This window comes from Castor canadensis, chromosome 9 (genome assembly GCF_047511655.1).
Source record: "Castor canadensis chromosome 9, mCasCan1.hap1v2, whole genome shotgun sequence".
Lineage (NCBI taxonomy): Eukaryota > Metazoa > Chordata > Mammalia > Rodentia > Castoridae > Castor > Castor canadensis.
In genome coordinates this window covers 105,673,486-105,688,538 of record NC_133394.1, presented here as the reverse complement: position 1 = coordinate 105,688,538, position 15,053 = coordinate 105,673,486, and the positions used below count along the sequence as shown (strand labels likewise).

The 15,053-nt window shown below is 32.6% G+C and overlaps 1 protein-coding gene across 1 annotated transcript in view; it reads left to right on the top strand.

Annotated features, from left to right (window-relative positions):
• Positions 1–9,445, top strand: part of Adgrl3 (adhesion G protein-coupled receptor L3) — a 1,316,738-nt gene extending 1,307,293 nt beyond the window's left edge. Inside the window, exon 27 of the mRNA XM_074042162.1 lies at positions 9,408–9,445. Coding sequence (XP_073898263.1) covers positions 9,408–9,430 — 23 coding nt within the window. The 3' untranslated portion in view covers positions 9,431–9,445. The remainder of the gene's footprint in view (positions 1–9,407) is intronic.
• Positions 9,446–15,053: the final 5,608 nt, after the last annotated feature.

Genomic DNA, 15,053 nt, shown 5'->3' with positions numbered 1-15,053 from the left:
CCTTGAATTTTATGTGTACCTAATGTACTGGTGGTACATTTCCCTACCCTAAAATCCATCTTGGATGTCCTCCTTGTTCCTTTAATTGATGCAAAATAATTAACCTGAGGAAAGCAGATAATAGATATAATTCAAAATAAATGAAACCACTTTCACAGTGAAATATATAAAAATTTGTTCAACCTTACCAACTCTTGAGGAAATGGAGATTACTAAACAGTATATGTGGGTAGTTTAAAATATTTATACTGATTTATATTTAGAATTTTTAACAAATTTCCCTAATTTCAATGTATGTACTACAAATACTTAAAAAATTTAAGTATACACATATTTGTACTATCAAATTCTTAGTGGATCTTAATTTCTAAAAATCCTATTGCTTTGAATGTGTATATGTGTGCATGTATATAAATTCCATCCTCAGACACATGTGATTAGGATATTTATTGCAAATTGGTTGTGGATGCAAAATGAAAGAACTATCTTGATGTCTATTGATTAAGGAATTTTATATACATATATATATATATATATATATATATAAATGTGTGTATATGTATGTGTGTATATTTATACACAGATAAAACACTTGTATAGTTGATAAACATTTAAATACATTTAATTTCTTTTCATTAATTATCTACAAGTACATTACTTCTGCTGAAATCTACTTTCAAATATATGTGCATATATGTATATGATAAAGATAAAGAAATCCATCTATTATGTACATGTTACTGAATATCTTCCTTTTTATTTAATAAATGGAAATTCTTGTATATGCATCACATGCTATTTATATAATTCTTGAATCATTTATATAATTTGTTACAATAAATACATAGTATAACTTGAAAGAAGTTAAGCAACAAATCCAAACCATTAAATTTCTGACAAGTAATCTCTAGATTATGGTATATAACAAACCATTCCTTATACATTTCTTTACATCTTTTATATAAGTAAACATAATGGACATGCCTCTACTTCTATCAAATAATAGCTGATAATAAAAAAAGATTATCTATACATATTGTATTGGTTCCTAAGAGCCTACTTACATTCTCTATCAAGTGCATGAGCTACCAAAAGTCTTACAAAAATTGTGCTCAGGTTTTACAAGTCTGCTTCTTTTATTACTTCCCAAAGGCCCTAACCTACACAGCTACCTAATAAGCACCAGTTTAGTATGTGGACATAAGCTTAACTTACTACAGGATTTCTGGCAATGAATTGGGAAGCACCTCAAAGATGAGGTGCTATGATTATTCCACTAGGGAAATTCAGAAAAATTTATTGCCTTAAAACAATTGCATCCCTTAAGTGCTGTTTTAAGACATAAAATATATATTCACAGAACAGAAAATGATAAAATAATATTTTGATTACCTATAATGCATCCAAATTTGAACTGCTAAGTGTTGTAATTTGGATCTTAAGTGTCCCCCAAAGGCCATGTGTTAAAAGCTTGCTGGTCAGTATGTGGAGATTTTGGGAATTTTGGAACCTCTGGGAGGTTGAGCCTACTGAAAGAAACTAGGTTACTGGAAGCATGGCTTTGAAGGAGATATTGGGCCCCCAGTCCTTTGAATGCTCTCTGTATCTCTGTCTCTATCTCTCCCTCTCTCTTCTCTCTCTCTCTCTCTGTGCTTCCTGGTTTCCATGAGGTAAATATCTTTGCAGTATATTAAATAAAAATGGAGAGACTAGATGCCCTTGTTTCATTCCTGGTTTTAGGGCAAAGGCTTTCAGTTCAGATTTTCCCCATTTGATATAATACTGGCTATAAGTTTGTTATATGTGGCCTTTATATGTTGGTGTGTGATCTAGTCCTAGATTCCATTGCTTTAACATAAAGGAACATTGAATTTTGGCAAAGTCTTTTTCTACATCTATTAAGATAATCATGTGAGTTGTTTCATTCAATTTTTGTGTTGCATTACATTTATTGATTTGCATAATTTGGACGATCCTTGCATCCCTGGAATGAAACCAACTTACTAATGGTGTATTGTCCTTTTAATGTAATGTTGAATTTGTGTTGAAAGTATTTTATTGGGAATTTTTTTATCTATGTTCATCAGGGAAAATGATCTACAGTGTTATGCTTGGCTGTTTCTTTATCTGGTTTTGGTATCAGGGTAACATAACTGCATAGAATGAGTTTGAAAATCTTCCATATTTTTCCCTTCAGTTGAATAGTTTGAGGTGCATTGTTGTTAGTTCTTCTATAAAGGTCTGGTAGAATGCAGCATAAATTCATGCATCCAGTCCTAAGCTTTTCTTTATTATTGTTTCAACCTCACTTCTCATAGACTCATTTAAATTGTGTATAGGCTTTTCAGTCAATTTTTTTAGGACATATGTAAAAATTTAACTATTTAACCTTTCTTCCAGATTTTTAATTTTTTTGTGATATAAATTTTCAAAATAATCCCTAATGGTCCTCTGATTATCAGTGTTATTTGTTGTAATGATCCCTTTTCATCTCTAATTCAAGAATTTGGCTCTTCTTTCTCTTGCTTTTGGTTTGTGTTTTAGGGGTTTGTTACTCTTGATTACCTTTTCAAAGTATATTGTTCTTTTAATCTCTAATTAATCCATTGTTTCCCTGATCATCATTATTTCTTTCTATCTGCTAATTTGATGTTTGGCTTCTTATTATTCTGAGACCTTGAGGTTCATCATTAGTTTATTGTTTTTTAATTCTTTCTGAAGTCTAAAGAAGTTAGACCAGAAAGTGATATTTGCAGACTAGTTCTCCCTTGCCTATCATGCTAAACTGAATTTGTCATTATTTTGCTGTATGAAGGCCTGCCAACATCAGGAATCTAAGAGTTGCCAACATCACGAGTCTAGGATCTGCCCTCAAACTGTTCACAACAGTTTAGCCCATGGACTCCTGTTTGGATTTCCCCTCACACCAGAGCTATTCTGCCTGTATGGGTTTGGTGCAGGTAAATCCCAAGTGGCTGTCTTCCACCAAATCTCTCTGGCCCTCTGAGAGTTTGGCCAGCTTAGTATCTCCTTGCTATGCTGTTCTCTGTCTCAGCATCCCTGTTCATATTTACATACAGCTGGTTTTTCTTCTCTTACCAGAGTTTGGACTGCACATCTCCCAATGTAATCACCCTTTGTGGTTCACACTTCCCACCCTAGTAGACCTATTTCTGTGAATCTGAATCCAATCCATAATAAGTTTTCTGGGTCCACACAATAATTGAGGTTGTTGCTTGTTTTGCTAATGCACAGAAGGAGGTTTTTGGGGTACTGAGATATAAAAATGCAAGGCTTCTTGCTCTTCCTGGCTGAGAGACTCTACTAAATTAATTCCCCCAAAGAGCACTAGTGAGCAAGCTAGGAAGTGCAGGATGTCACTTCTGCATTGTCTGCTTGCTGTGTGGGACACAAATCTCTCCTCTCAAACTATATTTTTGCCAAGTGCCAATTTGTGAAACTTTGAGGCTCCTTGAAATTTCCTTTTCTCTTTTTCTTGCATTCCTACTATGGCACAATTTCCTTCCCTATCATTTTGCCTTGTGCTCAATGTTATGGCTCATGTGTCTTTTATAAATCTAAAGTTCAATATTTCTGAATCTCATCTGCTCTCAACTATGTACTATTTATTGTTGCTCTCCCTTGTTTTTCCATGCCACCCACCACTCCCTGCAGCCAAATAACTCACATTTTATTTCAGATTCATGGAGTTGCAGGAAAATGCTGGCTGTCATTAATTCCCTACATTTTCAGTCTGCAATTTGAAATCTTTTTTGTGATAAACCAAACATGTGCTCCTTTTTACAAACAGTTTCTTTTGCCTGATTTTTAAAAATGTCTATTTCTTAGAACACATTTTCCTGTTTGTATACATCTCCTCATTTTTGTGGGATATAAGATATTTTATATAATATATAGTAGCAATGTGGGTAATGATCCCTCCTCCAGAATCTATTATTGCTATTTGTTTATTTATTTAAAAACTGGCTTGCCATACATGGTGTTGCACATCTATAATTCTAGCATTCAGGATGCTAGGGCAAGAGAAGTGTGAGTTCAAGGTCAGCCTGCCTACAAGGACAGATCTTGTGTCAAAAATAAAACAAAACCAACACTTGCTGGATACTTTTAATGAAGTCTTTGCACCAACCTTCTGTGTTGATCCTTGCATGTTGCTCCTCAGGCAGGCACAAGTTTATGTAGGCCCAGTCACTCTGGTATAGCAGTGGGTTTGGTAGGGTTTTCTTCATCTCTTTCCCTAGTAGGTTCCTCCAATTTCTAGGTGATTATTATTTTTCCAAAAATATCCTGGAGCATAAATTATTTGACAAATTACTTCAATCAAATTTTGGTTCCCAAAAAGAAATAGCTCTTAATGATATCAGTGTTTGACATTTGTCATGACCCAACAGGAGCTCTTCCCAGATGTCTCGTTGTCTCTCACAAAAAGGACAGCGTACAGTTTAGCATGTCTTCATCAAATCTATTCTCACACTTACTATCTATTCTTACACTTACTCACTGCTAAACCCTATATTATTTTTAAGCTAATTCTTAAACGTGAGCTTCTCCAAATTCTGGTGCCAATTCTATCAGTTCTTTCTAGAAAAATTTAGGAGCAATATGTTTTATACCCTGATTTGTCCCCAAGGCAAAGTCTCTGAGCCAGTGTTGAGTCTGAGGTGTTGCCTTAGATAATGGCTTGTTCTCTCTGAGTGATACTTCACTTTAAAAGCTGTACTTAGAAATATACTCAGTACCAAGTGCCAGGTGACTGTCTGGGATCTTCTTTATTTGCATCTACTGGCATTGAAACACTGCTTTATGAGTCCAAACAAATGTAACTGTGATCCCCATATTCTCAAAATCTTGTGCTCAAGTTTGAGGTCCTATTTCATGAACAGGGATTAGGAAGAGAAGGAAATCCTCAGCTCTCAACTGCATTTTGCTAGAATTTATCTTCAGTTACAGATATTTGGGGGCAGAAATAATAAATGCCAAAGTCTTGCTTTTTCTAGAAGAAAATTCTTTGACTGGTAGCAGTCAGAAGAAGAAACTATGCTTATGGTTGTACACATCCAATGTGAAATTCCCCTCCTGCTGAGATTGGATGGTGGAAGCTGGGAGTAGTCCACGGGCTCACTTTTCTTAAAAATGTAGATTTTCTTGAATAGATGTTTCTTTGTAGTATACCCTTAGGATCATTTCAAGAATCTCTACATTTTTTTAAACCAATAGCCTTTCTTTATATCATTATGAAAGAAGTGGATCTCTTCTTTATTTTTCACCAAATATTTTTACATTCATGATAACTTGACTGTTTCTAATATTATCAATTCAGCTTCATTTGTTAGCTGGCATTCTTTATTAAAACAGAACCTTTTTTCTCTTTTTTGTGATTTTTGTGTAGTTGGTTATATTATGGACTCATAAATAACTTTATTAGTCAATATGGTATAATTTATTATTGACATTATTGTTTGCAATGAAATTGTGACAGTTTGGTCAATAGAAGTTTCTCCAAGTTAATAACCCTCTGCTTTTGAAATGCTCTCTTTTGTATATGGTAAATCACTGCATTTTGACCAATTGTACCAAATTTTCCTTATACCTTCATTACTGCATACATGGAATCAATTGCTTTTCTATTGAGCTTTTGTTTATTTTAGTAGAATGTGGTATTTGGAAACCACTGTCTGTATTTTAAGCATGTCCATTGCCACTGTAAGACAACTGCTATTTAGTTTCATTGGATTATGTTTAGTGAGAAGCAGGCTCCAATGCTGGATTTGCTACAACATTAAAAGAAAATTTGTGAGACAACATATGAGAAAAACTGGGAAGGGAGCCTGGGAGAGACATCAGATTATGATTCAGGTCTGACACTTCAGGATGGAAAGAAGTAAGGAAAGTTGAGTGAAATTACAGATTTTAGTATAGTTCTAAGAAAGTTTAGAGAGGATTTGTTGAGCAAATTCATCCATTGGAGGAAATTTAGTCTTGTATTCCTTCTTATAGGAAGAGTGTGTGGAGAAGAAATTTGGCAAAGGAGTTAAGAATATAGCAGATGAGATCCCTGAAGTTGAATATCTGAGTGGCATATGTTAATGTTCATCACATAGGTCCTGAATGAATTCATAAATTTTAAATTATTCTTAATTGGGGTTTTGTTATTTGAAGCCGAATCCATTCATAAAGGATGTGTTACTCTAAAGTGATTCATGTCATTTTAAAGTCTTACCAGCAAAGAATAAATGTTCATATTTTTTCAAACCTTGACAGTTAAGAATGACCAGAACTGTTAAGTCAGGTGAAACTTATGGATGTGTAATTGACTATCAATTTTTAAGCTTTATTTTAAAAACAGTTGTCATTTTAAGATATTTTATATTTAAAAAGTTGTGAAGGTAGTAGAGGGAATCCCTCCATTCCTTTTGCCCAGTATATTGGTTAGGGCTCTGCAGAGAAACAAAAGCAATAAGTATAACATACACACACACCACACACACACACACACACACACACACACACACGTAATGAAACAATTCAAGCCCCTTGATTTTTACAAGTCCATTTTATAATTTCTAAGTTGTTTGGGGGAAATCTCTTTTTAAATAAGAATGGCACTGAATGAATTGATGCATGACTATCTCTTGAAGTTATAAATTAATTGTATTATTATTAATCATTATAACCTTCTTATATAGCCATAATATCTAAATTGATCTTGTTGCAGATGTGTTGTTTTGACAATTATACTGTTTTGTAATACAGAACTGTAAGACTCACCTCAGCTCTTAGCACTGATTGAATAGGAGACAACAGCTTTCAGACTTAAAACAACTATCATTTTTCTATGAATTTATGTTTTTGTCTTGGAAGACAAAATGTCTCCCAGATAGTACCTTCTTTGGTATATCTTAAATGTATAAATAGATTTCATAAGATTCTTATCCATCTGATAAAGATCCTCATCCACATTCACTCTAAACATGGAGAAGTTGGTGCATTATTCCTATTATCTTTAAGAACAAAAAAATAATTTTTAATGGCACAAGATTTGAAGTTGAGAAAAAATTGTCAGTAGCAATGAATATGAACTAAGATACTATATTGTCTTTTTTTTTTCAAAGAGAGATGAGTGGGATCAGAACACTGTTTAATGCTGAGAAGGTGCTGTAACCAGCAGATGTAATTGTATCCCAATTAGAATCAGAGTGGTGTTATTTCCATTAGGAGGTTTAATCAGTATCCTTCATTCGTACTTTTCATTCTTGCTTTTCACACATTAATATTGTTTTACAGTGTGTGGATTCTTTGATTTTACTCTTCATTTTACATCATTTTTATTCTTTCCTTAAATAAAACCATTCTATCCCTACCCTGTCCCCTGCTCTGTGACCATTTCATATGTCATCTTTTTCTCTATAATTATTGAATGATAGTGGATAATATTAGTATTGTAAGTGGAAGCTGGATTTGCTTTGTGACCCAATATTTCATTACTAAATTAGCACATCCAAACTCATATATTCATTCTAATGTGATTCCTCTCCTCATCAATATAAATGATTATTGAAAATCTGTTACTATCATAGCTATACAGCTATTGCAGAAGAAAACCCCACTGTAGACATTCTGATTGTGACTAAGACAGTGAAAAATGTTTGTTAGAATGGCAACTTTGAGAATTTTACTGATCAATCTGTAATATCACGTGCTTCAATTGTTAATATATGCATCTACATAATTTTTTAGAGTCAAATTTGTTAAGCTCACTTATGTCCTATTTCCCTTGAGTGATTTGACCTTTCCCTCTTGTATGAGGTTCTCTATATGAAATTGATGGTTCAGAGTTTTTTAGTTTCTTTACACATAAGACTTCTTAAAGTGAGAAAATAATTTTGAGTGACTTCATAGTTAAGAGTAAATTTTATATTCATTAAATGATATGTTATGTAATGACAAGATTATTATGATTATAGTAATAATATATATTTGGCATATGTTTTTTAATTAACATAGCACCTAAATATATTTTCAAATTATATACTATACATGCATAAGAAATACTCATAGTCTACAGAAAACACTTAATGCACAATAATGATTTATAAAACTCCTATCAATAATTCCACAACCTTTCAGGAATATTATGTACATAGAATGCTCATAGAAAAAAAAGCCCAGAACTAGAAATTATTATTAATTATCTAATAATTCTATTCTAAGATTTCTCCTCCAGACAATGAAGATACTCTATTAATTTTACAAAATAATATAAGAATTGTATAAAATGTATCTACATCTATGCAATAATTTAGAAAACTTTTAAAACTTTTAAATATTACATAAAAATCGAGAGAACTTATTTATACTCTTTAATACATCTTATAAAATGTTATGCACAGTTTGGTTAGAAGTGTCTGATGTTTATGATAATAAAATACACTGTGTGGTAGTCGGTTTGTAGGTTGAGCATGTTCTTTAAAGGTATTCAGAAGCAGGAGGGGTCTGTTCAATATCTTGCTTTCTACTATTGAAGCTTAGCCAAATGCTAAGATCCTTCTGGAAGGCAAGGGGAGTTCTGAATGCAAGCCAGAACTAGATTAGAAAAATGAAACAAAATGAGAAACTGGCTTGAAGTCAACTGTTTAAAAATGAAAGTAAAACTTTCTGATATGTCTTACTAATGGTACATAATTATATATCATGTTTTAGATGGTTTTCAAAGTGCCTATTCATTCACTAGTCAGTGTACTTTGAACCTTTGAATGAGATTAGAGTACCAGCAGATGTGCTGGTGCATGATGACTGTAATTCCAGAATTTAGGAAATTGAGGTGGGATGATGGAGAGTTCCTGGCCATTCTGGACTATATAGGGACAACAACCAACACTTCTATCCCCTGTAGAAAACAAAGAAACAAAACAAAGATAAGAGAACAGAATGATTTGTCCTTTAAGTCAGTTAACTTTAGTTTAGCAGCACAGGTATTACTGAGAGACTTTGTCACTGTTTTCATGGAGCTTACATCAGGAAGAAAGAAACATTAGGGGAGAAGAGTACGCATGGCATTCGATTTATTTTTACAATTCCAAAATGTTTTCTCTGGTATATACTTTGGGGAAAAATGTCTTCAAATTAAATATTCCTTTTCACATCCCCAAAAGTTTAAACAAAACAAGGATGTAAATTATGCAGTACTAAACTTTAATTTTGATGAGATAATTTCCTTTTTGACAAAGGTGAATATAATATGGGCAAGCAGATCAGTTTCCATTTTCACCTTGTAGTAAGATGAAACTAATTGAAACTTTTTTACACTTGTTATGGTTAATTTTCAGGAGTGCATCACATACAAAATTAAATTCTAATTTTATATTTTCCACCTTGTCTTCACTCAGAGACATTCAATGATTGTCCATGAGGAGTAAAGACACTGAGGATGTCTGGTATCTAGAGTCCAGGAACACGGAAGACAGACATCAGCCCTCTTAACTGACAAGCACTCTGGAGGAATACAACAGATTGTGAAGAAGCATGGTGTGGTGTGGGAAAAGCTTGCATGAATTAAATCTAACCACAGTGATTACAATCATGAAATCAGAGACACTGAAACATTTAGTGTATTGTGTGAGGAGGAAAGATGAAGCAATAAACCTAAAACTAACTTTATTTATTTATTTATTTATTTTTGTTGTACTGAACTTAGAACTCGGGGCCTCACACTTGCTAGGCAGATGAGATTTATCGTTTCAACCACATTTCCAGCTCCTAAAAACTAATTTTCAAGGGCAATGTAAGATAGAAAATATTTCTCTTCATCTCAGAATGTACAGGAGATGAAATCATATATTTGGAAGAGAAATCCAGGTCAACAATTGTAAATGGTTTAGTATAATTACCAAAGCTGATTTTTCAATCAATTATGACTACTGTATAAATAAAGTTTTAAATTTATATTTAGTATTAGTAAATGAAGTAAAATGTGACTTAAAAAGATAGTTCTTAAGTTTTATATCCACATTTTCACATAAAACTAGCATGTGCTCACTATTAAAAATTTGAGGAAAATGGATAAGATTTAAAAACAATAATTATTTTAATCACATGCAGAAGAGTATATTTTCTTCTGAAATTTCCAGAAATGTATTGCACATTATTGAATGTGTATTTTTTTCAAATCTCATAAGCTTACTACTTTATTATTTTTTCTTTTTCCTTTTATTTAATCTTTTTTACATTTACTCACATGTGTACACATTGTGCCCCTTCTCCCCACCTCCCAAATCCCACCCCCACTCCCACTATACCCCCACTTTCAGGCAGATCTTGGACTATATTTCCTTCTGATATTTCTAGAAATATGTTGTACATCATTGAATTGTACTTTTTTAATATGCATTTCTTGCTTGCTCAGTATACTTAATATATTTTAAATTGGTTTTAATAAAATTATACAGTTATCTTAAAATCATTTGATACATTTTGTTGATACCAAATGTCTATAACATGAAAGCACTTACATCTATAGAATATTTTTAAATTTATAATGGTTTGGTTAGATTACATTTCATAGCAACAACAACAACCTCTTTGAAAATACATTGGCAGGGCCTGGTGTGGTATTTCATTCATATAATCCCAACTACTCAGAAGGAAGAGATCAGGAGGATTGCAGATTGAGGCCAGCCTAGTCAAAGTTAGCAAGGTTCCATCTCAACCAATAACTCAGGCTTGGTTATTACAACTGTAATTCCAGCTATGGGGGTAAGCATAGATAGGAGGATTGCAGTCTGAGACTGACACTGGGCAAAATTCCTGCCCACTAAGCACAAGGATCTGAGTTCCAGTCCTTTTACATCAAAAAATTAATAAAGGAAGGCATGAAATGCTATCCTTATTTTTCAGAATTGATAGAATTTGACTAACATCATGCATGGTTATTGTGTTTTTCCTCAACATTATGACATATTTCATTGGTACTTTGATTTTCAAGTTAGCTGGATAGGATCAGTTGGAATATACCCCACATCAAATAACATACTGCCAGAGGTTCAAATGTGGATTACTACTCTTTTGAACAGAAATAATGTTATAAGAAAGAAAAGGGGTTTGGTTGCCATATAATCATTTGTTTCCAAAGCTTATAAATCCTGAGTGTATTTTGTTCTGTTTTAAAACACCAATCAAATACTAATAAAATGCTTTGAACAACAGCAGCCAAAAAAGTTATTGACAATGTTTTTGATATTGACATCTTTCCAAGCAATTTACTCTCCTTGGCTGAATACAGGAGGCAATTCTATTCTTTAGTGGTTAGCTAATGTTTTAAACATACATCTCAACCTTTTCCTTAACTCAGATGAAAATGGAAATAACTTCAATTTTGAAAAAGGGACAAAGTGTGGAAGAGCTAATTAAACTTTGGACAGAAAACTCATAAAACTGTTGTTTCAAAGAGAATAAGCAGGTTATCCAGATTTAGCACTCAGTTTTGTATTAAAAGAAAACTCTTTAAGGGAACATACCATCTGTCATGGTGCCACAGATGCAGCTGATACCAACTTTAAATACTGCAAATAGCTGGATTTTATGTAATACATTTTTATGTCATTTAAAAATAATTAGTTGAAAATATAACTGCAATGTGCTAGAATTATTTGTAATCCTTATTTTAAAAGCTTTGATGATTTCATTGCTTAGGTAATTAATCAAAATATTAAATTTATTGCTGCATTGTTCCTACCAATGATAGTATATTCTGCATGTTTTAGACACTTAAGAGTCTTAGTATACAGTTGTGTCAAAAAATAAGAATAATTACTGGAGAACAAGTTACTATCAAGAGAATGAGGGAAGAATGTCCAAATTTTAATGAGTATTTAGAAAGTCACATGGAATTGTGGCTTTTTCAGAATGACATTTTAATATTGAATGCACATCTGAATAGACTTAATAAATATTTGTTGGTTGAAAGAGTGAATACTTGTGTTGATGCATCAGTTCTGCATTGCAAAAGTTGCTGGGACTCTGATTTCATAGTGCTTGCATAGCATTGGATCTTTTGTTTAATATATAGGGAAAAGGTACTAATTTTGAAGAATAACCTAAATCAACAAAATCAACATAAATGAATCAAAAGAAATTCTTTAGGTAAAGAAATGAAAGGGGGCATTAAAGTAAGAGGATGAAGTAATAAATGTATTTGAAGTAGGTAATAATTATTTTGAAATCATGCAGAGAAAAGTTGCTATACACATCCATTGCCCATGTTTATTTTGTTCTGTTTCTGAAAATGAGTATGTATCACTGACATTTATGTGCATGATAAGCCACGAAACAATTTACACTATGATTTTTCCTTGAAAAGGCCCAAAACTATGCTCTTATTTTTATAGTATGGAATTTATAGGTTACTGAATGCCAGTGATTTTCTTTCACATATGGATACAGTGAGTAATGTATACAGAATAAAAATTGTTCATTCTTTGTATCCCAGCTGACTCTGTGATTCTTAGTGGTGAGACTATTGCTGTTTCAAACTAGTAAACAAAAATAGTGGGAGTATAAATGGAAATTCAGCCCCATGTCATAATGTACAGTATTCCATTAAAAAATCTTTGATATTTGAATGGTTTCACTTTTTTTTACTTTTCCATATTTCACAAACATTTCCAGGAATGGTTGCATATTTAGGAGTTCATGAAAAATTGTGAAGTCAAGGCAGCTTATCAAAGTGTTGACTGGAAGATCATACTCTAATAGGTGCTTCATAACTTTAAGAAAAACATGATCTGCTCTTTGGAAACATGGCATCTAGTAGACAGTTCTATTTCCCTGTCTGATATGGGTGAGGGTGTCATTCATATTCTTCAAATGATTTATATTTATTGTGAAGCAGGTATTATGATTTTGTTGTAATATTTTAAGTAATTCTTGACTATGATTTTGAGATAATTCCATAGCAGCATATTTTAAACATGAAAGCTCTATAAATCAATTTCATGATTATGTATTCAAAAGCACAATGGGATATTTGGGACTATAGAGAATGAAAAACAGACAAAAATGAGGTAATGTAACTTTAACAATAGAATCTGGGACTATCTAAAATTCTAGGAATTTGCTTTTATTTTTAATTCTGATTATTACTTTGATCTATCCTTTAAGTTGGAAAGTAATCGAAGGCACAGATATGGTCTTCTAGGGAAATAGCCTATCTTCAGATTCTAGCTCCACCACTTTGTTGTAAGACATTGTGTCTCATTGCATTCATATAAAATGAGAGAAGTTATGTTATTTATCTCTTTAGGTTTTATAAATTTTAAATGAAGTAATGTTGATGAAGGGAGTAATAAAATATCTGATCCAGAGTATGAAATGTACAAATGAAATATACAAATATATATATATATATGAATAGCCATTATTATTGAAAGAAGGATTAATGATTAGAGAATTTTCTAAAGTACATTTCTTTTGAAGGATATTTGACATAGAGAAACAGGGGTATCTTAGCTGAAGACCAGGACTCTGTTATATTTCTGCAAGATCAATGATGTATAATCCAAAGTAAAAACAACAACAAGAATAAAAAATGAATCATCAATTATATTCTCTTTCTAAAGAAAAAACTGAAATCAAAGCCCACATTTCCTTGCTCTCTATAAATGTATCAGGATGTCATTTTCTTTAGTGGTCACAGAATATTTACAAGTGACCTGGTATAGTTCTCAGAGATGCATTATTTTGACTCAGTGAAATTTGGGAGAGTGTTATAGCAAGAAAAATAAATATTTAGCATTTACATCCTTGCCATTAGTGGATAGAGAAAACATAAACTACAACTATTATTTCATTCTAACTCAGTAGATTGAGTAAACAAAATTGCACATTGTTTCTGTGGCTCTTGAATCATTCTAGACACTGAGATAATATCTCTTTTCAAGAAATTGGAATCAAGTGATGAGTTGAGACATAAATACATATTTTGAAATTTCAATTTGCTTTATCATTGGAAAGCACAGCAAGTGCCTTAGTGAGAAGGGTGATCAATTCTATACCAAAGTGAATACCTGGTCAAATGTAAATCTGAAAAAAAGTGAATGTCATCTCTGTTACACCATATTATAGCAGATCCTTTCCTTTCAGAAGTTCAGAATCTGTTGTGGAAATGGACAGCACTGCTTTTGTTAGGAAGCAATGGTTTTACGTGCCATAGCAAAAAACATAATTGTGTACAGGATTAGGAGGAAGGAAGATCATTGTCCTTTTTAGTGATAGGTTGGATTATGCTTCTTAAAATAATGAAATTATTCATAATACTATTGAGGAAGAATAGGAATTCAATCTCCCATCAGGTAGGAAAAAGTGGGGCTGTTATAAAAGAAAAATTCAGAAGTAGATGTCCATCACACTTCTTGCTATTTTAAAAATAGACTATAATAACATATTGTACCTACTAGGATGGCTTCAATAAAAAAGGCAGACAATAATAAGCACCTTAGCAATTATATACTTTGAAAGGTTTCAATTTATGAGTATTGCACTTCAGTACAGCCATGTAAACAATAGAACATAACATTAACTGCTATTGTAGTAGGAAGGGACTAACTTGCATTTGACATATATTTGGAAAGAAAGTTAAGGAGGAGATCCAAGATCACAGATAAGAGAGGGAATCAAAATTCCTGAGCTCCATGATTTCAGAAATCACTTAGAGTCATGGTAGCTACATTTGGATAATTCTGATGCTTTTAGCCAACTAAGTAACCACCAACACATATTGTGCACATTAAATTCAAGAACTGACCCTTAAAACAGCTTTAATCGCACCTAAAAGCAGGGGAAGTCCCAGCACAGGCATTCCTGCCTTGGGAAAAGCTTGTGGTTATTTCTCCCTTTTCTTTTTTTCCTTGCTAAAAGCAGAAGACATCTCAGAACTCTGTGATGTAATGGACCCCTAACCCATAGAAAGCCTACATACACCTGCTAGCCTTGTCTCTTGTCCTTGTGTCTGCCATGAGAGTCTCTGCCATTTCTTCCTG